The sequence below is a fragment of the Vidua macroura genome, chromosome 19, assembly GCF_024509145.1.
Source record: "Vidua macroura isolate BioBank_ID:100142 chromosome 19, ASM2450914v1, whole genome shotgun sequence".
Taxonomy (NCBI): domain Eukaryota; kingdom Metazoa; phylum Chordata; class Aves; order Passeriformes; family Viduidae; genus Vidua; species Vidua macroura.
Genome location: NC_071589.1, coordinates 3,247,233 through 3,272,725, shown reverse-complemented (window position 1 = coordinate 3,272,725; position 25,493 = coordinate 3,247,233). Strand labels below are relative to the sequence as shown.

The 25,493-nt window shown below is 44.0% G+C and overlaps 1 protein-coding gene and 4 non-coding genes across 6 annotated transcripts; 2 read left to right on the top strand and 3 right to left on the bottom strand.

Annotated features, from left to right (window-relative positions):
- The first annotated feature begins 216 nt into the window (after window positions 1-216).
- NARF (nuclear prelamin A recognition factor) lies at window positions 217-18,000 on the top strand. 2 transcript variants are annotated; one of them, XM_053994386.1, is made up of 12 exons: window positions 217-233; window positions 409-497; window positions 974-1,054; window positions 1,912-2,055; window positions 3,674-3,806; window positions 5,312-5,446; window positions 9,703-9,821; window positions 10,655-10,784; window positions 11,497-11,569; window positions 14,453-14,590; window positions 15,174-15,331; window positions 15,896-18,000. In XM_053994386.1, exons 2-12 carry the CDS (start codon window positions 471-473, stop codon window positions 16,135-16,137), a joined length of 1,380 nt encoding a protein of 459 aa, XP_053850361.1. In that variant the 5' UTR covers window positions 217-233; window positions 409-470; the 3' UTR covers window positions 16,138-18,000. The 2 variants fall into 2 exon arrangements, with proteins under 2 accessions (XP_053850361.1, XP_053850360.1); XM_053994385.1 differs by lacking the exons at window positions 217-233; window positions 14,453-14,590.
- Window positions 18,001-20,182: 2,182 nt separating this feature from the next.
- TRNAQ-UUG (transfer RNA glutamine (anticodon UUG)) lies at window positions 20,183-20,254 on the bottom strand. The gene has a single exon. It is a non-coding gene; the product is annotated as a tRNA-Gln (tRNA).
- An 882-nt stretch (window positions 20,255-21,136) lies between these two features.
- Window positions 21,137-21,208, bottom strand: TRNAQ-CUG (transfer RNA glutamine (anticodon CUG)). Its single transcript has one exon. It is a non-coding gene; the product is annotated as a tRNA-Gln (tRNA).
- Window positions 21,209-22,223: 1,015 nt separating this feature from the next.
- TRNAM-CAU (transfer RNA methionine (anticodon CAU)) lies at window positions 22,224-22,295 on the bottom strand. The gene has a single exon. It is a non-coding gene; the product is annotated as a tRNA-Met (tRNA).
- An 829-nt stretch (window positions 22,296-23,124) lies between these two features.
- LOC128817053 (U6 spliceosomal RNA) lies at window positions 23,125-23,231 on the top strand. Its single transcript, XR_008440089.1, has one exon. It is a non-coding gene; the product is annotated as a U6 spliceosomal RNA (small nuclear RNA).
- Window positions 23,232-25,493: the final 2,262 nt, after the last annotated feature.

The following is a 25,493-nucleotide window of genomic DNA, read 5'->3' as shown; positions in this document are numbered from 1 at the left end:
CCCTGCGGAGCCGATGAGCTGCGGCTCGTGCCCGCCCGTTCTCCCGTCACCTCGGTGCGGGGGGCTCTGAAGAGCCGGGGGTGCGGCGGCGGGGGCTCCGCTCCCCGTGCGGGGCCGGGGCCGTGCTGCGGGGGCACCTTCCCCGCGGGGCTCGGCCAGCGCCGTCCGCCCCGCGTCTCCTCCGAGGCCGCTCGGTGCCGCCCGCAGCGCCGGGGGCCGGCGGCGTTTGCGGGGTAATTCCGGGCCAGGGAATTGCGGGACACGTGAGCGCGGCGGGGCCGCCCCCGCCCCGGGACCGCCCGGCGGGGCGGGCGCGGAACAAAGGGCGGCGGGGACGGGAGGGAGGGCACCGGGCTGGCGCTGCTCGTGCGGCTCTCACCTCCCGCCCCGCTCTCTCCTGTCCCGCAGCCCCGGCGGCCAGGACCGCGCGGCAGCCGCGCCAGGGCCGGGCTGCGCCGGCCGCGCCGCAAATGAAGTGCGAGAACTGCACCAAAAAGGTGAGTGCGGCGGCCGCGTCCTGCGCGCCCCTCGGCTTGCGGGGCACACCGCCTCGGCGGTGGGGGGATGCCGCCGGCGGGGACGGCCTCCTCCGGCGGCCCGGGAGCCCCGGCAGGGCGAGCGGCGCTGGCCGCCGGCCCCAAGGTCACCGAGCTCCGCGTCCTCACCGCGGCCCGGCCGTGGCAGCTCCCGGCGGAGCCCCGAGCGCGTTGTCGCCGGCGGGTGGCCGTGCCCCTGCGCGGGGCAGCCCCTCGCGTTTACAAACCGCCCAGAACTCTCAAACCGATGAGGCAGGGGAATTCCGGGGAAATGATTTCCATCGTCGCAATTGCACTTTGAACACGGGGTCTTGCATGTTTTCCAAAACCCTGTAAATAACTGTCACTGGTTAATGATACGATCAGTTCTGCAGAAGTGTTCTTACAGAATGGTGAACAGGCTTTGCATAATCTACGCATTTTATGTTTTGTTTCAGGAATGCAGTAAAAAACAGAAAAATGACGATACGCAAAGTACATCTGTTGATGCATTGAGTTCAAATAATGGCTCTGAAGAGGTAATGTTCCTTTTAAAATTTGTATTAGACTCAATATTATTTTGTTTTGTGGACCCCAAAAGAGGGTATTAGGAGACAACTTTCCACTACTAAGTATAACAATAAATAACAAGCAGTTGAAAACAATTGTAGACATCCCTTAATATGCGAATCAAAAATCTTGTAAAAAGGTGCAATAAAAGCCCTTACTATGCAAACACAAAACAGAAATTCTAAGTTCTAAAAATTTGGAGTGCCTAAACTCTTATATCAAGTCTTCAGAACAGAGACAGAGCTTATAAGAAGAAGAGTTTTGATACTACAAGTGGACAAAATATCTACTTGTTCTTTATATCCAAGTATTCATTCTTCTCAAGTGAGCTGCAGATAGTGTGAAACTTCTTGATGTCACAGAATATGTTCAGAGCAATTGTAGGACTGTTCTCTTTGTTTTACCTCGTGCGACAAAGCCTAAGCCACCTTGCTGTTAGAGGAACATCTCGTTAAAGAGCTTTAATAGTTCAAGGGAAAGTTTTTTCAGTTGCTCGGTGAGTTGATGGGGACTGTCAGCTCTGAAGCACAGTGCAAATTAAGTTACTAGCATATGGACTAGGGACTAAATTTAGATTTTTGTTTGCACTTAAACATTTTGCAGTTTCACAGTAATAGGAGGAGCAGAGCTATGATTGGAACATATTATTGGAACATATTATTTTGTTTACCTGCAAATAATCTTGGGCGTTATGCAAGTGTCATGGATTGCCCTGCTTTAAACCAAATAGGAATACTGTATTTGCTTTTCATCTGGCTCATTGCAGAAATCTTGAAAACCACTTGATCATTATTCAATACTTGTTTACTTCTTTTTTTGCCACCAGAAAAATGAGTTTGATACATTGGCTAATGCTAAAATACTCCTTAGCGACTGCCTAGCTTGTGACAGTTGCATGACAGTGGAAGAAGGAGCCAGAGTTTTCCAACAGAATCAGAAGGAGTTCTTTCGTATTCTCAACCTTAATAAGGTAAAGTGACCCAAACAATACCCCACTGTTTTCTGTGAGGAGGAGGCAGTTACAGAATGACTAAGCAGCTTGGTTTCCCAAGGCAGATAATGTGAGGATTTGTCAGGTTATGCTTTTTCCAAAGAGGAATTCAGGCAACTCAAATGTTAAAAGTAATTTTGTACTGGAGGTGCAAGGTCACAGCACTTAACATAAACACCAGAGGAAAGTTACTGCACCTGCAGAAGGAAAATTTATTAGCAATGTATTGATTTCATTACTGCACTAACAAATTATTCTGTAATTCAGTGTTTATAAATATTCATACCTTCACTGCTAGGACTGTTCTGGGTGGTTTTGGTGCCAATATACCCTCATTATACAAACCTATAAAGATGTGTTTTTGAAATTAACATTCTTTTTAATATACATTCAACCTGATTACATTTTGCCCATATTCTTAGCAAACCTTGTAAGTGTTCTATTGCTGTTATATTTTCTGCTGAGTTCTGTTTTTTTCTAGAAGTTAGTTGCTGTGTGTAGTGCTCAGATCATTAGAACCTGATATTAAATTAATTATTTTAGTTCTGCTCCAGACTTCTGTGCAAGAGCTACTAGAACTGAAACTTCTTCTTGATCTGTACACGTGTGTCCTAAATATGGATTAATTACACAGTACTTACATTTTCTTAGAAGGAGTTGAACTGTCCATACAGAATGATGTTGTCATACATGAGAAAATTAGAAGATAAGGGAGGGGGAAATAATCTTTTGGGTCACATGGGTCCTGTTAAAAGGGCCTGGATCCTACAACAGCAAGGCAGTCAGGTACCTTCATCACAGCTCCAGGGGTCTAAACACAAGCAAAGGGCAGTGAGGAGCTCTCCTTGCAGGGTCGTTGTCCAGCATGGGGATCAGTAGAGATTGTGAGCTCTGACCTTTGCAGGGTGACACTTGTCTGGAGCACAGTCCTGCTTTGTCTTCCAAGGGTCCCACTGGTGTGGAAAATGTCCCAGCTAAAACACAAGATTAATCTTCAGCTAAATGCCACAGTCATTAGAGCTGCACAGTTCCACACCATACACTGGGTACTTTCACAGGGTTCCTCAGTGCCTACAAATGCTGATTTGTTGAGAGTTCCATCTTGCCACTTTCCCTCAACAACTGCAATGATAAATACACAGGAGCCTTAACAAAAAATCGTATGTGTAATTTGCTGGGTTGTATTTATAGCTTAAAACGTCCCTGCTTCTGTAAACATTCATTATAAATGTTTAAACATACAGCTCTTTTCATATTTGCTAGAATATTTCATCCTATTAGAACATCAGAGGTGCTGAATGTCCCTTAACTTCACTTACACCACATGGAAACAAACCACAGAATTGTCCTAGGAGAGGTGGATTTCCCCTGAGTTCTATAAAGGAAACATCTACAGATGATTGGAGATGAACACTCTGAGGATCAGAGAACATCCTGTTCTGCTGCAGCTTGAGGGTTGTTTCACAGGGTTTTTAATGATGTGGCCCACTGAAGCATGAGACTCCAAGGAATAACTCCAGGAATGGGAGAGGAAGGGAAAGCAAGGAGTCTTACCCTGTTGTAATGACATTTTTTTTTCCTTTGTTTCATATACCAGAAATGTGATACCTCAAAACACAAAATATTGGCAGTGTCTCTATGCCCTCAGTCATTGCCTTATTTTGCTGCTAAATTCAATCTCTCTGTGAATGAAGCAGCCAAGAGACTCTGTGGTTTCCTCAAAAGTCTTGGTAAGTTTGCATTTGTTGTGGTGGTGAAGCAGAAAGGGAGGGATCATTTTGGTTGGTTTTGCTTTCTCAGCAGCCTTCCAGTACCTGAAGGGACTGCAGGGGAGCTGGAGAGGGTTTTTGACAAGGGCATGGAGTGAAACAGGGCAGGGTTAGATTAGATAATAGGAAGAAATGAGGGTGGGCAGGCCCTGGCACAGGTCCCAGAGAAGCTGTGGCTGCTCCTGGATCCCTGGCAGTGTCCAAGGCAAGGTTGGACAGGGCTTGGAGCAGCCTGGGGCAGTGGAAGGTGGCCCTGCTCAGGGCAGGGGGTGGCACTGGATGGGCTTTAAGGTTCCTCCCAAGCAAAACCAATGGTGGGATTCCATTCCAAGCATCCTAAAGTGCCCTTGCAGAAGCTCATTCAGGGTTTGAACTCCACGCTCTGTGAAGTTGCAGCCAGGCACCAGTGCCACATGCAGCACTGGGGACATTCCCTGCTCACAGGAAAGGTCACAGAACAGAAGGACATTGTAGAGCTGCCTCCAAAACCTTGGCTACTAAGAAACCAGGGAGAGCTTAGTCACAAGCTTCCCATTATTTTATAACTTGAGGGAGAAGGTAATTCTAATTCTAAGTTCCTTTCAGTCCTTTTGACACATTGTATCTCTAGAAGATTCTTAGTTCTGTTTTTTTCTGTAATTTGAAATTAAAAGAACTGTTGTATCTGCCTTATATTAAAACTGTATTTCCTTTGGTCATTATATACGAAGTTTTTATTTAAAAAGCAATAGCCACTTTCCTTGTAAGTTTGGGATTTTTTTAAATTTACTTGAAGAAAGAAAAAGAACTGTAATAAACCTATAAACTGTTTCCTCCCACCTGTATCTCTATATATTATTTTTTTATGTTTTTTCTGATGCATCTCTGTGCCCAGTGTATATTCATCTCAAAGCATTCCTGAGTTCTGGTGGGCCCCAGTTTTCCTAGAATGCATTCATTATCTGCCCTCACTTCTGTGGGGATGTGCTCAGTGTTACATAGGTCTATAGGGAGTGTGTTGCCAAATGAGCAGCCAGAAGGTCTCTGCTGTGTTGGTGATATGCTCCTGTAGCTCTGCAAACAACCTGAGCAATGGCAGATATGCCTCTTAGTTGGATATGATTTTTTGTGACTTCAGCATGTCTTGAAAAGAACATTGCTTTGTAAGAGTCACTGCATGTCACCCAGGAGTCATGACATCCTGTTCAACTGAGCTAAAAGTGATAGATGCTCAGAAAAAAGCAGAAAATGTCTGCAGTGCTGCTTGCAGCATTAGCCTCTTGGTGGTCCTTTTAAACTCAGGGTGTAAAAGATGTTTTTCCAGTGTATGGCTTTTATTTATGGCTCTGCTGTTGGTGAAAATGTGCAGAGGGGAAGGAATATGGAAGGACCTGTTGATCCTTCGAGATTTGTCATAGGCCTGGAACTTTGAAAAGAGGTTTGTGAGGTTGAAAGCATTCTAGTGATGTTTCTGCTTGCTTCCCTAGGGGTGCATTATGTATTTGACACCACTATAGCTGCAGATTTCAGTATCCTGGAGAGCCAGAGGGAATTTGTGCAGCGGTACCAACGGAGGAACCAGGAGGAACATGCCTTACCAATGTTTGCCTCTGCTTGCCCTGGTGAGAACTGATTTATCCATCCTTCCTGCCCTTCATACTGGTCTCATTGGAACCACCAATGAGAGGAAAGGGTGGCTTCCTTTGGGAGCCTTACATAACTTAGAACATTTTTAATTTGCTTTTGAGGGACACTAGGCACACACAGTATTTGTTCCCAGTATCACTGGTCATCCTGAGTGCATGTCAGTGCTTGGAATTGAGAATCAGAACTGGAATGGAGGAGTTTAGTGGGTGCTTCTTGTGTGTTCAGACCTCAAAGTTTAAAAGGGAATTTCCTCATTGAAAAGAATCTTAAAGGAACTTGGATGGAAATAAACCACAACCTCTGTTAACTTAAGCAAAGTTTAGAACTTGGCACTTAAGCCTAGGGGAAAGTAGCAAGTGACGTTCCTTGTGATGACTGAGATGGATTATGTCTGACACTTGGAAAGTAATTCTCACATGAAATGTCACAGACTTGACTCACTGAGTGTCTCACTTCTGAGAATGTGTTCTGTTATGAGCAGAACCTGCACTTGTACCAGCTGAAAAGATGCAGAACATGCAGTCACTGCTTACTTTTTCCATTGTTAGCACAGCACCATTTCAATTCAAATAAAAAGTCACATTCCTAAAAAAGAAGTGTCAAAAAGGAGGTAGAAGTAACTCCTTTGCCTAACACCCTCATCAACTCCACCCTAAAGTTCATAGTGTTGCTTTTCAAAAGGCTGATAAAAATACCAAAAATACTTCTTGTTAGCTTTGAAATAACTCAAGTGGATTGCATTTATTAAAGAAATTTTAGAGTGATAATGAGTTGAGTGAGTGATCCCCAGAATCTGCTTTTGTCATTGATTTGAAGTTCAAATACTGCTGTTTGAATTATACTTGTATTTTTGTTTGTTCTGTGTATTTTGTAGTGGAAATACCCGGGTTATGCTTTAACTACTACATATATGTATTAAAAACATGTCTCTTTTTTTCTGTTACTGTTATGTTAGTGTAACCTCTTCTCCTCAGGAGCAGACATATCATATATTGCTTTTTTTCATGTAAAACCTGTGCAGCTGAAACACCCCTGTTACTTAGTTTTGTTGTCTTGTATGTGTTTTAGGTAAAATTCAAGACCTGAGGATTTCTTTTAGAATTTCTGAGATAATTTTCATTTGCTTCAACTGGAAACAGAGCTCAGACTATCTGCTGCTCTCAGTGGAAATACTTTAAAATAGTTAATGGAGCACTTTCCTTGTCCTTGTGTGGTCTGCACAAGATTTTTGGTTTCAGTGCTGGTTTTGTTTTCAGCTCTCTATTGTAATAGAGATGGTTACAGAAGCATGGGTGCTTTCCATTTCTGGGAAACTAACCCAGAATATCACTGTAAATCCGTTTTGAAAACATGGTATGTTTCTTTGTCAGCAATTAGAGAAAGCAAAAATCCTGATTAGTCATCTTACAAGTGAGGTTGTTCACTGTGTTTCCTGTCCTTATTTGTCTGTGTGCATTTTCTGTTCATTTTTCTCCTTCCTCTTTCTACCCCCAGATTACAGAAATTTGTCCCAGAGATGTTGTTTGTGGGGTGTTTAGCACAAAATGGTTTTTATATAGCTCTGTAGATGCAAGGTCAATGTGAACTCAAGTATAAATGCTTTCCTCTTTTTTATCTGGGTGTGTGGCTTTGCAGAGACCTATCACCCTCTGCAGCAGGCTGGGTGTGACATCTGCCATGAGCAAAGAGCAGAGCCTGCATAGTCCAGAACCTGAGAAAAGCTCTTCTCTTGTCCATGTCTTAATTGTTCACCTCCTGCTGCTCTCTGGGGAGAAAATGAACTCGTTTTTGGGTTTTCCTGTTGAAAGAACAGTGGTGTTACTACTGATAGTATGTGTAATATCTCAAAAGAATCAATTCCCTTCCTTAATGTACTAAGCTGGTGAGCAACATGAAGCACTTGCTCTGGAAAATCTGATGTTTTTAAGGCACTGCCAACCTCTGTGTCCTCCCAGAAAAGCCAATGGGGCAGACTTGCAGCAGGAAGATCATAAGTACTGAGGATTCTAATGCTTTTGTCCCAGTCCATCAATTTCCTTTTCCAGGAATGGGGTTTTATAAAAGCTTGCTTAGTTTTTTTGCACTTCCTACAGATGCGTACATGCATCTTCACGATCTCACAAGAAACCACCAAAAATGACATGTTCTGAGCTACAACTGCAGGGATTTATATGGTCATTTGTAATGCTTTCTTGCTCTCTGATGACAACACAAGCCAGCAAATGGCCAAGAATCCAAATGAATTTATGAAGGGTGTAGGTGTGGATGAGTGCTGGTGTTCCCTGACATAAGAAAGGGTATCTGAGGTTTTCCCTAACTGTGGCTCTGCAGTCCAGCCCTGTGCTGAGAGGGCACAAACAGCAGTGTGTGTGTGGAGTGCAGCTAAATGCTCACTCACTCACCCAGGCTGCCTGTACAATTAACCAGTGACTAATGAGCCTAATGATCTTTGGGAGCTGCAGCTATGAGACACTCATTCCATCCACTGCAAGGACAGAAACAATCTAAGGAATTGCTTCAGACAATACCTGTCAGAAATCTCCTGGGATTTAGTGAAATTCCCTTATAGGTCATGACTACAATATCAAAAACATTCCAATTATAAGAACCAGCCTCATAGCAGGAGTGCTGGGGTGATTAATGGTGAGTACAAGTATTTTTAAAACTCTCCTTGTTTTGTTTGAAGCAGGTTTTGTTGTATTTGGACAGCTCTTGAGACTAAAGCCATTTAAGCAATAGGATGTACCTATCATGCAGAATATGCTAATACAGCTTTTTACCAAGCATCAATAAATTCACTGCTTTGTTGTAGGTAATGTCTTGGACTTAAAGTCCCAGTTGAAAGTGGACATTAGGCAAACTTCCAGTTCAGTCTTGCAGTTCAGTACAGTCCTAATAGAGAAATCCATGGTCCTCAGCTATTCCTACAGAATATGAATGAATTGTTCATTCAGGAATGAATGCTTGTTGAAGGTGATGTGTGCCTTTGAGGTTTTTTATGGAAACCAGCTTGAAGTCTGTGCATAACAAGAATTGGGAATATTTAAACAGTTGTTGGGTTTTCCTAATACTTAGCACCTTCTCATTTTCATCTGTAAAATTGTATTACACTGGGAAAACTATTTCTCTGCTACAGAGAGACATCATCTGAACACACTTGCATCCCAGTTTTGTGCTGCTGTTGGCATTTGTGGTATTTTTCTGACTTAAACAGTACCAGGTGTTTTTACATAAGTGGTAATTGCAAGCTTAAAAGTTAATCTCCAGGTTTTCCCCTTCCTGGGCAGTGTGTACTGCACAGCAGTTTCTCTCTTTTATGTAATCACTAATTTGCATGAAGACAAAATGTAATTTTTTTTTTCATCATTTCTTAGCACCAAAAGCAACACACCTGCCTTGAAGGCTGGGCCTAACTCTGCTGCACAATGTAGGTGTCATGTAGATGAAAAAAGCTCCAAACCCTTGCTGTGAAGGATTCTGGGCTTTTCAGTAAGAGCTACAGAGCCCAAGAAAGAATAGCACACCCTAAATACCTTTATTTGTTCATTTACTGGGGGAATAATACAACAGCTCTGGATGTTGGGGTGCTGTGGGTATCCACAGCTGGAATGCTGAATGGATCTGGTGAGAGAGAGGATTCCTGAGAAACTAAGGACAGAGTGTTGTATACAGAGAGATTTCAGGTGGTTCCTGTGAGTGTGGGAGTGTTTCTGAAGGTGTGGCTACTCTAACAATAGTAAAAGAAACCATTTCTTCCTAGGCTTAATCCATGTGCATTTGTAATAATGCTTTCATGTGACTCTTCTGTTCTAGGGGAGGCAGGCTGGGTGCAGGGATATTAAACCTCAGGAAACACCAGGTTCCAGTTAAGCAGCCAAACAGTGCATTTGTTGCACTATGTGGTGATCCAAGGGCTGAGGCCTAGAAGGTCAAATTTGTTAGCTGGGCTCTTGTTCCTTCTGCTTTGTCTGTACATGAGGAAGGGGTAGCAGGTCAGGAAGTTCATAGTGGACCTTGGTCTAGAATTCATGGCACAGTGAATCATTGACTAAAGCATTATTAACAGAGCCCTGAGGTTTCCTGTGGTTCCCAAGGTGGGGCTTCCAGCCTACACAGAAATGTTCTCCCTGTTGGGAAGGTGCCATCATTTTCAGGATGTGTTGTGTGACTGCTGCCACTTGCTGTGCTAATGGGTCACTTCTCTGTGCCTGTCATTTTCGTGTGGTGCCAGGTTGGATCCGATATGCTGAAAGGGTACTCACCAACCTGGTGACCTCCCACATTTGCACTGCAAAGTCTCCACAGCAGATCATGGGCTCCCTAGTGAAGGGCTACTTTGCCAAGCAGCAGGTAAGTAATTCTGATTTATTTTTACCATTATAGTCTATTAAATGGGCTTTAATACTGAGATACAGATCTTGGTGTATTACATTTGTCCTTGACTTGAAGAAGAAATGGTGCTCTGTGCTGTAAAGTGCCCATGATGAGAAGAATCTACAAAGAACCTCATTTCATACAGTGCACTGTGAGCTGGCAGCAGTCCTTGCACCCCCAGTGCAACGTGGATTTAAATATTTACGGGTCAAGTTAAATCCATAGCAGTTAAAGGGGTTTTGTTTTGTGAAATGCTGCCTGTGTAGTTCTACGGCACAGCCAAAACAGGAGTGGAGGAGAGTAATGTGGAAATTGCCCTGTTATAGGAGTTTAATAAAAGCATTGCATCCTTGGAGCTAACCTTTTTATATCCTCAATTTTTATATGTTGAAAAAAATTGCTGTTCTTTACATATCATACCTAAAAGGAACTTACAGGTATGTTCTGTAGGGAAGGATTGCTGTCTGCACATGGACAGACAAATTCTGAAGGGCTTGCTCTGGGTGAAAGTGAGTGAGTGACAGCCAGAAGCCAGAACTCTGAACTCCTGACTTGAAATCACTTTCTAAGGCAGTCAAAAAGCTGCAGAAAACATGGTCTGAGGGAATTTGGTCCATCCAGAGACTGACTTTGGAAGTCTGCTGATGCTTTCTGACTTCTGGCAAATCATTATCAGTGTGAACATTCTTTAAATTTAGTGGGTAGGGACTTATTCCTGAGGTTTATGTCACTATTTTTGTCCCTGTCATCCTTCAAGCTGTCTTTTGCTCTTCATGGACTTCACATGTGCTCCCTTCTCTATTCCACAGAACTTGTCTCCTGATAAAATTTTCCATATAGTTGTGGCACCTTGTTATGACAAAAAGCTGGAAGCATTGAGGGAAGATTTCTACACTGCCTTGTATAATTCAGCAGAAGTTGATTGTGTCCTGACATCAGGTTAACTTTTTTAAACTTAACATCTATGAATATATAAGTGAATCACCATTTTTAGAATAGCCTTTATGCCAGAGTTTGCTTTTTTCAAGTCTGCTTTAGTCATAAGGTTAGCTTTTTTCTGCCAAATGTACTATGGCAGAAAGTACATTTTCTGCCAAAAAAAATTAAAAGTTTTTAAATTTTTTAATTAAAATTAGTACATATTTTTGTGCTCCTGGTAGTGCACAGGGAAGGCAGAGTGACAAGTCCTTTCCTTCTAAGTTGCTATACATCTAAAAATGAGGTATTTTGACAGCCTGTTAAAGAAGGTAAAAGTTATGCAAATCCATATTTAAAATTATTGTCTGGCTTGTCTATGGTCATTATTTTATTAGGAATTTTTCCTAATTCATGGCACCAGTTGCCTTTTGGTGAGGATCTTGTCTTTAGCCTTAGTGTCCAAGCATCCTGCAGTGTAGTTTGGATATTTCCAAACTTGGCCTAACAGAAAGGCTGAGGATCTAAGCAGAGTTTGGGCAAGCTGAAGGCCCCTTTTCTTTGGGGCAGGAGTTGTCAGGCTTCTCAGTCACTGGAGGGAGGTGACTGTGGGAAGAGCTGGAGAATGTGACACAAAGCACATGCAGGTGTTGGGATGTTGATCTCTGAAACAGAGGCACAGTGTGTGTGTGTTGTGCTTTGTGTTGAAAGTAAAATGTCACATGTTTTCCTACAGGTGAAATTGTCCAAATAATGGAACAGAAAGATGTGTCGATGAAAGATGTGACTGAAGTAGCTGTAGATAGTTTGTAAGTAGTTTTGTTGTGGATTGCTTCCTTATTTTAATGACACATGACATGTTGGAGCATATTCAGCATTGTTGGATAAAGCTATTTTTTGACTTAGAGATGGGGTAAGATGTTTTAAAAACTTTTATTCCATTTTCAGTCTCATTTGAAGGGTGAGACAATACAAGTGTTATAATTCATGCTATCAGAATCAGAAGCCAACTATTTCCTAATTACAATACACTATAAGGGTTTCTTGGTTTATCAATTTTAGCTACACTATGTTGTAAATGTCTTAAAGTCAATCATCTAAAATTACTCCTTATGGGTCCTACTACAATGCATTTTTTATAGTTTTATTTCTCTAAAGTATCTAGTCTTATTTGTAAGGTCATCTTTTGAAACTTGTTTTTAGTTCAGTTTCTCTCTTAACAATGTCTGGTTTATTCTGTGGTATTAAGTCAGTATTTCTTATTTTAAGGTTTGCATACAGATGTGCACTATGTGAGTTTTCCGTCAACCTTTGAGAATTTTCTGTAAATCCATTTCCCACACAACATAAATGTAAAACTGCTCAGAAGAATGTTTTTTCTTTTTAGAGAAAAAAAAACCTGCATCAAAGCCTGAGTATACCACAGCTTCACCCTTATATAGTGGCCAAACCCACAAAAATACTCTCTTAGATTCTTGCTACATATAACAGTAACATGAAACAGAAAATATAAACCTGCATGTACTGTCTAAATACAAAGCAGATAACTTGAGGTAATGACCCTTATAATGTAACTTTTCTAAAATTTCTGACTTGTTGTGTAGCTCCTGACTGATATTTAAGGATTTTTTTTTTTTTTAATTGGTAAATATTGATTATTTGCAGTAATAATAGATGTGACTGTATGAAGTTCAAGCCTTGCTAGTAAGTGTGGCTGTCTGGGGGTGCTGGCCCTGTTCAGAGCTCTCCTGTGCTCCTTGTGCAGAGCCCAACAGCCTGATCTGCCCTGTCCAGCTGCCTCCCACAAAGCTGCTGGCACACATCCTGGGGCTGACCATCTGCTCTGGGCTCCCCTCTCTGTCACAGCAGCATCCTGGCAGTGAATTTCCACTCCCCAATATGTTCATGTCGATTGCTAGAAGCAGCACCCTTTCAGGAAATGGTAATTAGTTGGTTTTTATACTGAGGACAGCAGTCAGTTTTTCAAGATTAGATCAAACTGAACTGTGCTTTAGATGAGAAGTGCACAAAGCATTGGAGAGGTTTTGTTTCCATGCCTTATGCTTGGCTCAGGGAGCAGTGTGTGTGTGGTGTTTAATTCTCAGACTTAGTTCCAGAGGCTGCTCTCCCTCATCTTTGTTCAGCTGTGACACATGTTCCTTGGTATCTTTCCAAGGGGCTGCTAGTGGAGCAATAAACGTGCTGTCTTGCACAAAACAGAAAGCTCTGGAAGTTTTGAAAACCCCTTTCAGTTCCAGCTAGAATCTTGCTTGGACCTAGAGGGGAGAAATTTGAGTGGGTCAGTGGGAACGTGTTCAGAGCTGTGTTTGTAGTGCAGCTCTTTGACTGCTCCTGCCTGAGATTGTCACACAGAATGAGAATGAATAAAGTTCTTGCAGGAATAGTCATGTACGTGACTTGCAGGGACAGTCATGTAATTCTGTGTCAGAATCACATTGAGACAGGCTTTTAATTCTGTATCAGCCTGACAATGAAAGGACAAGCTGTTATTCAGAATGTGCTGGTTCATTGGCTCAGTTTATAGAATCACAGAACATCCTGAGCTGGAAGGACCCACAGGGGTCACCCAGTGCAGCCCCTGGCCCTGCACAGACCCCCCAACAGCCCCACCTGGGCATCCCTGGCAGCCTCGGGGCCGTGCCCATTTTCTGGGGAGCCTGGGCAGTGCCAGCACCCTCTGGGGGAAGAACCTTTCCCTAAATCCAGCCCAAACCTCCCCTGGCCCAGCTCCAGCCGTTCCCTGGGTTCTGTCACTGCCACAGAGCAGAGATCAGAGCTGTCCCTCAGGAGCAGCTGCAGATCCTCGTGATGTCTGACCTCAGTCTCCTCCAGACTGAACAAGCCAAGTGCCCTCAATTTATGTTGGAAAATAATGTTAATTTTTAAAAGGGCTAATCTTATTATACTGGTTCAGCTGTGAGACCTAATGATGTAAATATTTGCTCTTCTGGGGTTTTAAAAGTAGATCTTGCAGAGAAATTTAAACAACTTGAAGTCATCCTCTTAAAACAAGCCCCAGCACAGCAGCAATTTGTGATAAAGTGCTGGGTATTAAAATAGTTGTATGAATGTGGGCTCTTCAGAGCTGCTTTTCACTGGGGGAGAGGTGAACTTCCAGGAGATGCCCTTGGGATACGATAGCCCATTTTCTCTCCTGAACCATAGTTAGCACTTATTTTCAGTGTATACTGTTCTAACCTGGGTGCAGCTCTACTAATTTGGTGTGAGTGTTACAGACTGTGACAAACAGTTCCTAAAGCAGGAGAACTGTCAGCAAAGACTTGTAACTTCTGAAGTAGTTTTGTATTCTCACAGGCAAAAAATGACAATTTATTTAAATAATTTTTCCCCAAAATGGCTCTTGAGCAGTAAAAGGTTGTTAACAAAATCTTCAGATTGTGGTGAAGGTGCATTCTTATAAATTACTGTTGCTTGATATTTCTCAACATGGAAGGCCCTGCATCTTTTTTATTAATTGCTTTTTTTCATCATCTCACTGCTGTCCTGAATAATTTACATTTTTTAAGCTGTAATAAATAAAAGTGTAACGTGTTCTCAATGCCACAAAACAATTTTTGGTGTGGGGAAACAGGAGAGGAGAAACACACTATTTTATGGAAGTGAAAGAATGAAATTTTTGGAGTTGATCTTCCACTTTGTTGTTCCCTAAGGTTTGATGACTTAAAGGAGGGAGATGTAGTAAGGCATGATGGGAAGAGATCTGATGGTTATCTGGAGCACATTTTTAAACATGCTGCAAAGGAGCTTTTCGGCGTGGATGTCAAGGAGATAACCTACAAAGCATTAAAGTAAGTTAGAGTTTTGTATCCTTGTTACATAGAATGGATGAGCTAGAACAGAAGAAGTATTTCCAGTTGGAAGGGACCCACAGCAGTCAAACTGCCTGAGCACTTTGGGCTGACCAAAAATTAAAGCATGTTATTGAGGGCTGTGTCCAAATGCCCCTTAGACACTGAGAGCCTTGGGGCATTGGCCACCCTCTGGGCAAGGAACTGGTTCCTGCAGCCCAGGAGCTTCCCCTGCTGTGGATGGTGCTGCAGTGAAAGCAGTTACTGCTAACCTGGTCTTTGGCTGGTAGGCAGGTACAGGCTATAAACCTGCTCTGAACCTGCAAGTCTCTCTCTGTAAAGCAGCTCCTGCTGGTACTCATTTCATTAAAACCTTACCTGCACTTAAAAATTAAGTAGAATTCTGTTACAAAGATTCCACCCCAACTTCTGCTTAACTCACTTTAGAAAGTGGAAGAGTTCACCTTGATCTCACTGTTATACTTGTTCTGTTCCCTTTGGAGCATCTGAATACAAACTGGCACAGTTGGGTTGTTCCTCTGGGAATGCAGGGGGTTAAAATGTTCTCTCTGTGTCTTGACAGGAACAAGGACTTTCAAGAAGTTACCCTTGAAAAGGATGGGGAGACAGTGCTGCGTTTTGCAGCAGCATATGGCTTCAGAAATATCCAAAACATGGTCCTGAAGTTGAAAAAAGGAAAGTTTTCCTACCATTTTGTAGAAGTCCTTGCCTGCCCAGGAGGTAAAAATAATTGTGGATCTGCAGTTGTTCTTCACATGTATCTTGAATCTCCAAGGAAAGCTGCCTTACAGGCAGGCACTTCATTTCATTCCCTCTTAATTCTCTTCTTAATAATCTAAAATCTCACTGTTTATTGAAGGGTCCAAAACACCAATTACAGGTGCAGGGTTGGCTCAAAAAATGATTGAGTTTTCTAAAATTAGTCACGATGTTATTTGTTCTCTTCTGACCTATAAATAAGTGCCAGCACTGCACTGCCAAACCTCAGAGGATGCTCTGAAATGGTGGTTGTCAAGGGCAAGAAAAGACAAGGAACATAATTAGGATCATAAAACCGTGGAGAATGCAGAGAAAGATTTGTGATATGGAAACCTCATTTCCATTAAGATGAAGTTGATATTGGAGTCACTTTAGGTAAATACAAATTGTAACAGTGTGGGAGGAAGTTTAAAAAAAAGACTTCCTTTAGAGAAGTGTGAAAAAAGAATTCTGAGTTAACAGAGACTTTCTTTTCATATCAAATCTCCATCACCTTCCATCTTTTTAATTTATTTTTTTCCTAAGGGTGCCTCAATGGAAAGGGCCAGGCCCAAACTGAGGATGGCAAACCAGACAAAGCCCTGCTTGCCCAGATGGAAGAGGTGTACACTGCAATTCCTGTCAGGCTGCCAGAAACCAACGTGCACGTGCAGAGGATGTACCAGGACTGGCTGGAGGGCATGGACTCCAAGAAGGTCCAGGACACTTTGCACACCACGTACAGTGCAGTAAATCAAAGCACGAGCAGCTTGGACATCAAATGGTAACTGCAGAGCAGCGCTGGAACCCTCTGTGCACTCGTGGATGGTTTTGGGAAGAACCATTGCTTTGCAAAACCAGACAAGTCTCCAAAAGCCCTGGTTCCTGCCTGTCATTTAACTTTTACTGTTTGTCATTTCCTGCGTACAATGGATTTCTTCATTCTAAAGCCTCATCTTGCAAGGTACATAAACCCTTCCTGCCAGGGACAGGGAGTGTAATTCCTGATCAAGTTACTCCCTGAAGGGTTCACTGCACAAAATGGGCTCCTCCAGGGGGGTGAGATGATTTTACTTCTAGGTCTGCAGTCCCTATCATCACAGGAAAACAGTCAACAGGAATTTCAGTATTGATGCAGTTGGTGTGACATAACTTGGGATTTACTTACCTTGATAAGGAAAAGGCCCTTTTAAAGGACAAGTGAGTATATGGAGAGATGTAATGAATTTCTACGAACCTTGTATCTGTAATTCAGCAAAAAATACTCAGTTCCAAACTAGCCACCATTTCTTACTGATGTAGTGTCACAGAATGCTTCACAGAAACTCAATCTAGGAAGCTAATGCTAAATGGTTCATTTAAAGTAGTTCCAAATAGGTTGGTTGGTACAAAAAGAGAACTTCCTTCCCATATAAGTTTTCTGCCAAGCTTGCAGCCAGGAGTAGTGGTGCTGCTTGCTTTGGCTTCTCTCTGAGAGTGGAACATACCCAGATTGTTCTTTCATTTATCTCCATGTTGAAAGACTTCTGCAAAAAATAACTTCCTGGGGTGCCTCTGAGAAAAAATACTGAGCAATGCTTGTGAGCTCATCAGAGTTACGATACGTTGGCATCATGATTTTTGATGCACTTATTTTTATAAATATGCTATAGAAGTTCACTTAACAGACATTGTGAAGTGGTACTGCTGTGCAGCTTGTCTGCAATTTCCCCAGCTGTCAGAGAGTTATTCAAGAATGTGATGGACAAAAGAAATTAAGACTCCTGCCAGACTTCTTCAGGTTTTCCTGATAGCATCAGATCTGTTCACAATTAATGGCTGTTTGAAGCTAGCAAAGTTCTAGCTTCCCTTATGCAGCCTGAGTGTGGATGGGCTTTTTTAACCATTTCATGCAGTTTCAATCAATCTTCTTGCAAATTTCTTCAACATTACAACTGCTTGTATGAGTAAGAAATCCTGCAAAAAACCTGTGAGTGTTTAAAATGCACATTTAACCTGGTCACAGTGGAATGGGATGAAGCATCAGGGGAGGCAGGGCAAGACCTGGCACTGGCTAGACCAGGGAGGCTGAAAAGGAGAAAGACAGTGAAGTGTCACCCTGCTGACAAGAAACAGCTCTCTTAATGTGAAGCTGTTAAAAAATTGCAGCTTCCCATTGGACCTCCACCTAAATAACAAACCATTGCACTTGGAGGGAGGTTTTCTTTCAAGTGCAAATTAATTTATTTACTGCACTGCCTGAATGCCCACAATGAGATTATGCCCATGAATTATATAAATTAGCCTTTGCAAGTTGTTCCTTGTGGTGAGACCCATACTTAACGTGGTGCAATATCAGAACACCAACAGAAATCTACCTCTGTAAAGGGAGTCCAGGAGTCGTGGGAAGAGCTGTGTGTAGCTGGAACTGTAATAGCTGTGTGCTGGAGAAAGGTGGGGGTGTTGTGTGGCATTTCAAAAGAGATTACTTTCAGAAGCAACATCCACCTCCTTCTGTCTGATTTTCTTTATCTGCCGTGATTTCCTCCAAAAGCTCCACCAGAATTGTAATGTAATAAAGTGGTCCTGTTCTGTTTGTATAGGCCTGTGTCTCTGTATATATGGTTTCTAGGTGGATGCATGTTTAAATTATATCTCTGCTGCTCCTTGTACAGTGTGCTTATTTTTTTATGTGCGTGTACTGGGTGAAATGGTACAAAACCAGTTTGCTTTTCTGAGGAAATCTTCAGTAAACTACACAAGGGCTGCCTTGCTGTTCTGAAAGCAGAGCCCTGAACTGGTGGTACGACGTGCTGGATCCTCCCAAGGCTGGGTGGCACTTTGGCCAGTGCTTGCCTGCTGCACTCCCTGTGCTGCTGGGGGAGCCCAGGAATGGGCTGGGCAGTGGGTGAAATCGATCTGCTCTGCTCCCACTGCAAGGGAAATCAGTGGTTCAGTGTTCAAAATAACCTCTTTCAGCTGGAGCCACCATTTCTTCCATCTGCTCAAGGGTTTTAACCTATCGAGGTAGTCACAGTGCAGAGCTGTTGATGATTTGTCTGCTGCAGAATTCTTTTTTAAAGACAAGGCATCTAACTGAGCTTGTAGTGGTGTTATGGTTTTGCATAACAAACCTTTCCATCACTTCCCTAAATGCAAAACCATGACAAGTGGCTACACAGAATGTATTGTCATTAGTGACCTAAGTAACTGAGACTTGTCTTTTTGTTGATTTTTTTTTTTTTTAGTCAGCTTTTGTTTTAGAAGACAATTTTCTGGAGTAAAATGTTTTAGGTTTTTAAAGGCCTTTTCTTTAAAGTGCCAGTTTTACAGGATAGAACTTTTCTTTCCTTTTAATCTTTCCCCTTCACCTGCTTTCATTGAAATTTTAACATAGATCAGAAAACCTTGTTGCAGCTTCATATATAGTGAAATACTTGCATGAGGTTTGATTCTGGCTTTTGAATCTGCAGTTGGAAAGTCCATTAATGTTGACAATACATGTTTGTAGCCACACTTTTGAAATTACAGCACTATTTAATTCCCTGATTCCCTAATAATTTCTATTGCTACTGCCTCTTCAGCAACAGGAAAAGCTCCTGACGTGGCCACAGCCATAGTGCTTTAACTCACCCTTGAATTTTGTGCTAAGAGGACATTTAGAAAATTTTGGTGCTTTGTTTTCCAGTGCAGCATGACCATGAATTGTGAATAAATCTCAGTACTCAATTCTGCACTGGTTCTGTCTCGTTCCCTGTAAAAGTTTAACTCTTTAAGTACACCTGGTTTCACCCAGGGGGTTTGTCTGGGCACATCTGTGGCACCAGTACTGTATCAGCTCTTTATGGGACTGTTGGATTACAGCTGCACCTCAAACTCTGCAAAATGGAAGGAGGAAGTTGCTAAATTGCTGTCGGAAATGGCAATTTGCTCTCTAGAATTGTCAGTTAATATATTGATTCCATGCAAGGCAGACAAGCCCTGTGGCTTTAAAGCTCCTGTGCTGGGGAAAATGATGATGGTGTGTGAAGCCAGCATGTGAGAGTGGCTGGCTGTGCTGAGGTTACTGGATAGAGAAACTTCAAACACTGGTGCACAGGAAAAGATCTTTTTTTGTGCGTGACCTGATCCAACAGTTGAGGAAAGGACGAAAATCAGCCCTGACACAGGCAAGGGATTTTTTTCATCACTAAGCTGTGTGAAAATTTAATGAATTGAGCAAACATTTACGTATGTTTTCCTGAGCAGCTGGGTCCTGGATTTCTACTAAATAATAATTGGATTTGAAGGTGTTCTGTGTTTTTTTCAAGGGCCAGCAAGGCAGGGTTACCTGGCCAGAGGAGGAGGAGCTGTTGAACAGAGCAGGCTTGCTCCTGTTGCTGTGTAAACAAGTGACTGTAGGACAGGTTTGGAGGAGGGGAGCCAAGGTGCAAAATGTCCTTAGCTGCTCTGGAAATGAAAGATAACTACAGCGGGTTTGTGTCAGCGAAGCAGAGAGAATATCTATTTAAATTATGCAGTTTATCCCAAAACACTGCATTTCTGCCTTTATTTTCCAAGTGAATAGTTGGGTGCAAAAATAATGTCCGAATTCTGCACATGTGCCTGATGAAATTTTCCACAGTATAAATGCCTCCCCCCAGAAGTACTTAATGTAGAATAGCAGCAAAATAAAACGAAACACCTAATTAAAAAGTAGCAAGAATTATATAAAGTCTTTTGTCAATTTCATTGCATTGAAGAAAGTCGGGGGGAGGGTGACAGCTGAGGTCGAGGACAGCCTGTGGCGCTGGGCTGGAGCTTCAGCGCGGTGCGGTCTGTCCCAGCACAGGCACAAAAACACAGACCTGGAGCAGGTTCTACCGAGATTTGAACTCGGATCGCTGGATTCAAAGTCCAGAGTGCTGACCATTACACCATAGAACCGGGCGGTGCCTCACCCCTCCGCCAGCCCCCACAATTAATCCACGGCAAACAAATCCCGGTGGGAAATTGTTCGTTCTGCCCTTGTACCAGGGAGAGCCGACGGGAATTTAACACGACCTAAATATTCGTGTTTGTTTCTGCGATATTCGTTGCCTTCACAGAATCGTGGAGTGGTTTGGGTTGGAAGGGACCCTAAAGATCATCCAGTCGCAGCCCCATGGGCAGGGCCACCTTCCACTGTCCCAGCTTGCTCCAAGCCCCGGCCAGCCTGGCCTTGAATGTGGAGCATCGAGTTTCTCTGGGCACCCTGTGCCAGAATTCCTTCCCAATTTCCCATCTAATCCTCCCTATGGCAGAGTGAAGCAATCCTCCTTGTCCTGTCACTCCATCCCTTGTCCCAAGTCCCTCTCCAGCTCTCCTGAAGCCCCTTTATGCACCGGAAGGGAACAATAAGGTCACCCCTGGTGTAACGAGGGCAGAAAGCAAACATGAACGCTGGAGAACATCTGCTGTCAGAGACACCCCAAAACCTCACCCCACAGAGCTCAGCACCTGCCACCAGCTTTGCTGATGCAGAATTTAGAACTGTGTTTCCACACAGGCGATTCAAAGCACAGAAAGAAAAGGAAACAATATGCTGTGACGTGTCTGAGATTCTTCAGATAATTTCAGATAAGTCAGAAAGTACTAACCTGGCTGCAATAAATAGATATTGGGGCGGGGGGAACAAGAAAACTCTGTGATTGGTTACTCTTCTGCTTTAGATATGTATCCCATGAGGCATGGGATGTTTGTGGCATTCTAACAGTCCATGAAAAACGCCTTGAAGTCACTTTCCACGGTTCTGAGCAGGAAATAAATGTGTTTATGGCAAAAGAACTCAGGTTCCACCGAGATTTGAACTCGGATCGCTGGATTCAGAGTCCAGAGTGCTAACCATTACACCATGGAACCGCACAGTGTGGGCTCCCGAGCCGCGCCTACTGAGCCAAAGGCAGGGAAAGCCGATTCCATAATGTTCACGGCTCTGTGAACAAAACCCCTGCCTCGCTTTTCTTCCCTGTACTCCGCACGTATTCATTCCATGTAAGAATTCTACTGTTTATTTTTCACATTCTACAGCCCTGAAAACAACGCCCACTGAGCAGCACTGTGCCATTAAGTTCACAGAGCCTTTTTCCTCAGATCATGTAATCCAGAGGCCAAATACAGACTTTCAATACCATGTGCATTGACTTTGATGTTTTCACACTTGTGGTTTTATTTTGCTTTCCTGCATTTTGTGCTGAAAGTCTGGTTGCTTCGTTTGGCAATGTTTGTATGTTTGGTGGCTATGTTTTATTTTATCCGGCAGGATAGGGAAAAACTACAAATGTGTGCCACGAGCTTTTGATGCCTGATTAAAGACATGGATCTCCTGGAGCGGGTCCAGATGAAGGCATGAAGATGCCTAGAGGAGCACTTCTTCTGTGAGGAAAGGCTGACAGAGCTGGGGCTGTTCAGCCTGGAGCAGAGAAGGCTCCTGGGGGGCCTTGTGACCTTTTAGTTTAAAAGGGAGCTTTCTTATAAAGAAGAAACTTTGCACCACAAGGGTGCTGAGACACTGGCACAGGGTGCCCAGAGAGGTGGCACATGCACCATCTTTGGAAACATTCAAAGCCACGCTGGACAGAGCTCTGAGCAGTTTGTGTATCCCTAATGATGGCAGGGGTTGGGACTAAATGGCCTTTTAGGGTCCCTTCCAACCCAAACCATCCTGTGACTCCACGAGACCGTCAAAGGCACTAAAAAAAGGCTGTAGGCACCGCAGCGCTCTGTCCGTCCTTCACTCGCATCAGCTATACTGCATGTCGCCAAGACTTTAGCAAAAACATCTGTCCTCGCACCAGCCGCACCCCCGTACCCAAAAATAACCAGCGGGGAGGAGAGGACGGGCGCCGTGCCGTGAGAAAAATGAAAATATTAATGCTAGCAGAGGATGGTTTCGATCCATCGACCTCTGGGTTATGGGCCCAGCACGCTTCCGCTGCGCCACTCTGCTGCTCGTACTCAGTACTATTCCTGCCACAGCTTAGAACGAGTAGTGCCACGCAATCTTTGATTTTCCCTATTCATACATGGTCCCTGCCCGTCCCTGCAGCCATGCGGTCCCGCTACAGCTGCCCGCTCCGGAGATACCCTCCAAGTATATCAGGAGTAATGGTCGTAAACTTAAACACAAGGAGTTTCGCCTCAGCAGGAGGAAGGAGCTCTTCACACTGAGGGTGGCAGAGGAGCGGAACGGCTGCCCAGGGAGCGGTGCAGTGTCCCTCTCTGCAGACTTTCACACCCACCTGGATGCCCTCCTGTGTCACCTGCTCCGGGTGACCCTGCCTTGGCAGGGGCTTTGATCTCCACACGGGCCTTCCAACTCGAACGATTCTGTGATTCTGCGAAACGACAACGGCTTCAGCCACCCGCTCTCGCCACACGTCAGCAATATTAACTAATTTAGGTCCAAAGCACCCATGTCTCACCGCAGAAAAGTGTCACATTCCCAGCTCGCACAGCCGAACGCGACGCCGACACCCTCCGGGGGGTTGTTGATACAGAACGGCCCCGTGAGGGGCCCCGGTACCGCCCCGCCCCAGCGTGCTTTGCGCGTATCTGCATACAGCAGAGCTATTTGCATAACCCCGTTTAGGCCGGATTTGGGGTCTGTTCCCCCCTCTCCGCCGTCTCCTGCCCGCCAGACCCTCGGTACAGCCGGGGTGCTGTGCACGGCCGCTGCTGCTCCCACCGGCACCGCGGTTTGTCTCAGCAGGGTCACCCTGACCTTGCGGAGCGCGAATGCTGGGAGTACAAATAGCGGCGGGTAAGTTCCCACATTCGTGCTCGCTTCGGCAGCACATATACTAAAATTGGAACGATACAGAGAAGATTAGCATGGCCCCTGCGCAAGGATGACACGCAAATTCGTGAAGCGTTCCATATTTTTTTCTCCCTCTTATCCAGCCCTCCACGCCCGGAAGAGGAAGCTTAGGGGTGACCACGCTCTCCCTGACAGGTGAGGGTCAAGGGAGAGGAGGCGGCCTGGAGCGGCACCAGGGAGGCTTAGGTTGCACATCAGGAAGATTTTCTTCATGAAAAGGAGACAATCTAAGCCTAATTAAACATCAGAATGGGCTGCCCAGGGTAGAGTCACCATCCCTGGAGATATTCAAGAAACAGGTGGACACTGCACTGGGTGCAGTGGTTGACCAAGGTGGCGCTTGGTCACAAGTTGGACGCCGTGATCTCAGAGGTTTTTCCAGTTGATTCTGTGAGCCCCCTCTGGCGCCCCAGCAGCTCCCAGGACCCCCAGAGACAGAGCCAGGGTAACAGTGGGTCCCTTACTCCTTCCTGGTGCTCCTGTGCCAAGGTCCCGCTGGCCCTGAAGGCACAAGGACGGGCACTGAGGTGCCAGTGCCTTGGGGGGGTGTCTGACCTGGCTCAGCTCCTCACTGCAGCGCACAGAACATGTTCTCCCCAAGAGATCCAGAGGCTCAGGGTGTACCCCAGCTGGGCCCAGAAGTTTTCCTTAGTCCATGCACTGACTGCAGTACAAATTCACCAAGGATGCTGCAGAGAATTGACTCACAAATGAGAGCGTTTGCCCTGTGAGGACTTGCCTCCAGACTCAGACTGTGCTGCTGCCACAGGTTAGAGCCTTTTGAATTTCATCTTCTCCTCACTATCCTTTGCTTCTCTGCACGCAGCACAGTGCAGGTTCTGGCACGGCCAGGCTCTCCTGACCACTCATGGCACACATGTCAAAGATGGGCATTCTCTAGTTCTCACTATTTCCTTCTGAGGATTGTCTCCCCAAAATGGTTTTATTTTCATGCAGGGTGTCCTAAGCAAAGCAGTGGGACTCTGCTGCACAGAACAGCAAATCCCCCAGGCATTGCTGAGGTGCTTCCGTGATGGAAGGAGAAGCTCTTGCTCAAGAACTGCACATTCTGTAATTCACCTTCTTTCTCCATGCTACAGGATCTCTCTCGTGGGATTCAGTGCTGGCTACTGTTAGGAAAATTAATCCACAAACATCAGAGCTTTATGTCCAAAAAGGAGACAGAGGAGTCCTTTTTCTTTATTCCAATAAAGGGAGAGGCCATGGGGCATTCCCCTGGGCTCTCCCCAATTTTTGGAGGACGCAGCCTCCTTTTTATCCCAATTTCCCGGCCGCATTTCCCTTCTCTCTTTCCCCATTGCCTGAGGTACTTGAGAGGTTCAGACTTCCAATACGCCTGATACCAGAGATTTCCCTCTAATGTATAACCCTCCCTTTTCATTTTGAATTCCTATAGAATTTAGGGGTTTTCCCCATTGCTTCTTTCATCTTTCAATGTCCAATTTCATTTATCAGCAAACTTAAAGCTTATTTGTAAAAGGAAATATCTTTTTCCATTCATCAATCAGTGGAATTCTTCCCATTGTTTCTTTATCTCTCAGCACTGGTTTTATCTACCAGCAGACCCACAGCTTGTTTGTAAACACAAATCCCTCATTCCTCTCACTACCAAAAGAACAGGCAAAAATTTGGCAAAAAGAGCAGCACTGAAGGTACAGGTACAAGCCAGAGTTACCAGGGGCCAAAAACCTCGAGTTCCTTTGCCTAGAGAGTGTGCAGCAAAGCACTGAATTGAGATGGACTGCTTCTCCTAAAGATCTACAGCTCCTGTAAAAAAATGGGGAGTTATTTTTGGAATAACTCTTTTATGGAATAGGTCTTTTATGAAGAGGTAATGCTTTTTTGGCTTTGGCATTGGGAATTTTGTTTTAATTCAGCCTGAATCCTGTGATGGGGTGAGTGAAGCTAAATGAGGTGGATGCTTTTTGAAAGAAAAAAGCAGAACAGAGGCAGATGGTGAGGGGGAGAAAGTAAAAATAGGAAACATGAAACAAATATATTGTTTGAGATGCCATTTTTCTGTAGTAAAAATGTTTCAGCTTCTTGGTTTGATTGGCTGTTTCTTTCTTTTTTTTTTTTACTTCATGTTTTCTGCATGTTTTATTGCATGTTAGGTACCACACAGAATAATTCAGGTTCTTTTCTCAGATAAAAATTACTAATTCTCTTCAGATATGATGATAACAGATAAAAGAAGGAAGTTAGGAAGCTCATGAGGAAGAATTTAAATGTGATGAATCATCCAACTTCAGTAATGAACAATAAATCTGAGGAATTCTACTTTGGTGTTACTTGGATTAGGCTGCT

Excerpts from the sequence above, each read along its gene's own strand:
- NARF (XM_053994386.1), top strand. The coding sequence starts at position 471 with ATGAAGTGCGAGAACTGCACCAAAAAG. Across the intron at positions 498-973 it reads GCGAGAACTGCACCAAAAAG|GAATGCAGTAAAAAACAGAA; the intron begins GTGAGTGCGGCG and ends GTTTTGTTTCAG. Across the intron at positions 3,807-5,311 it reads TGGTTTCCTCAAAAGTCTTG|GGGTGCATTATGTATTTGAC; the intron begins GTAAGTTTGCAT and ends TTGCTTCCCTAG.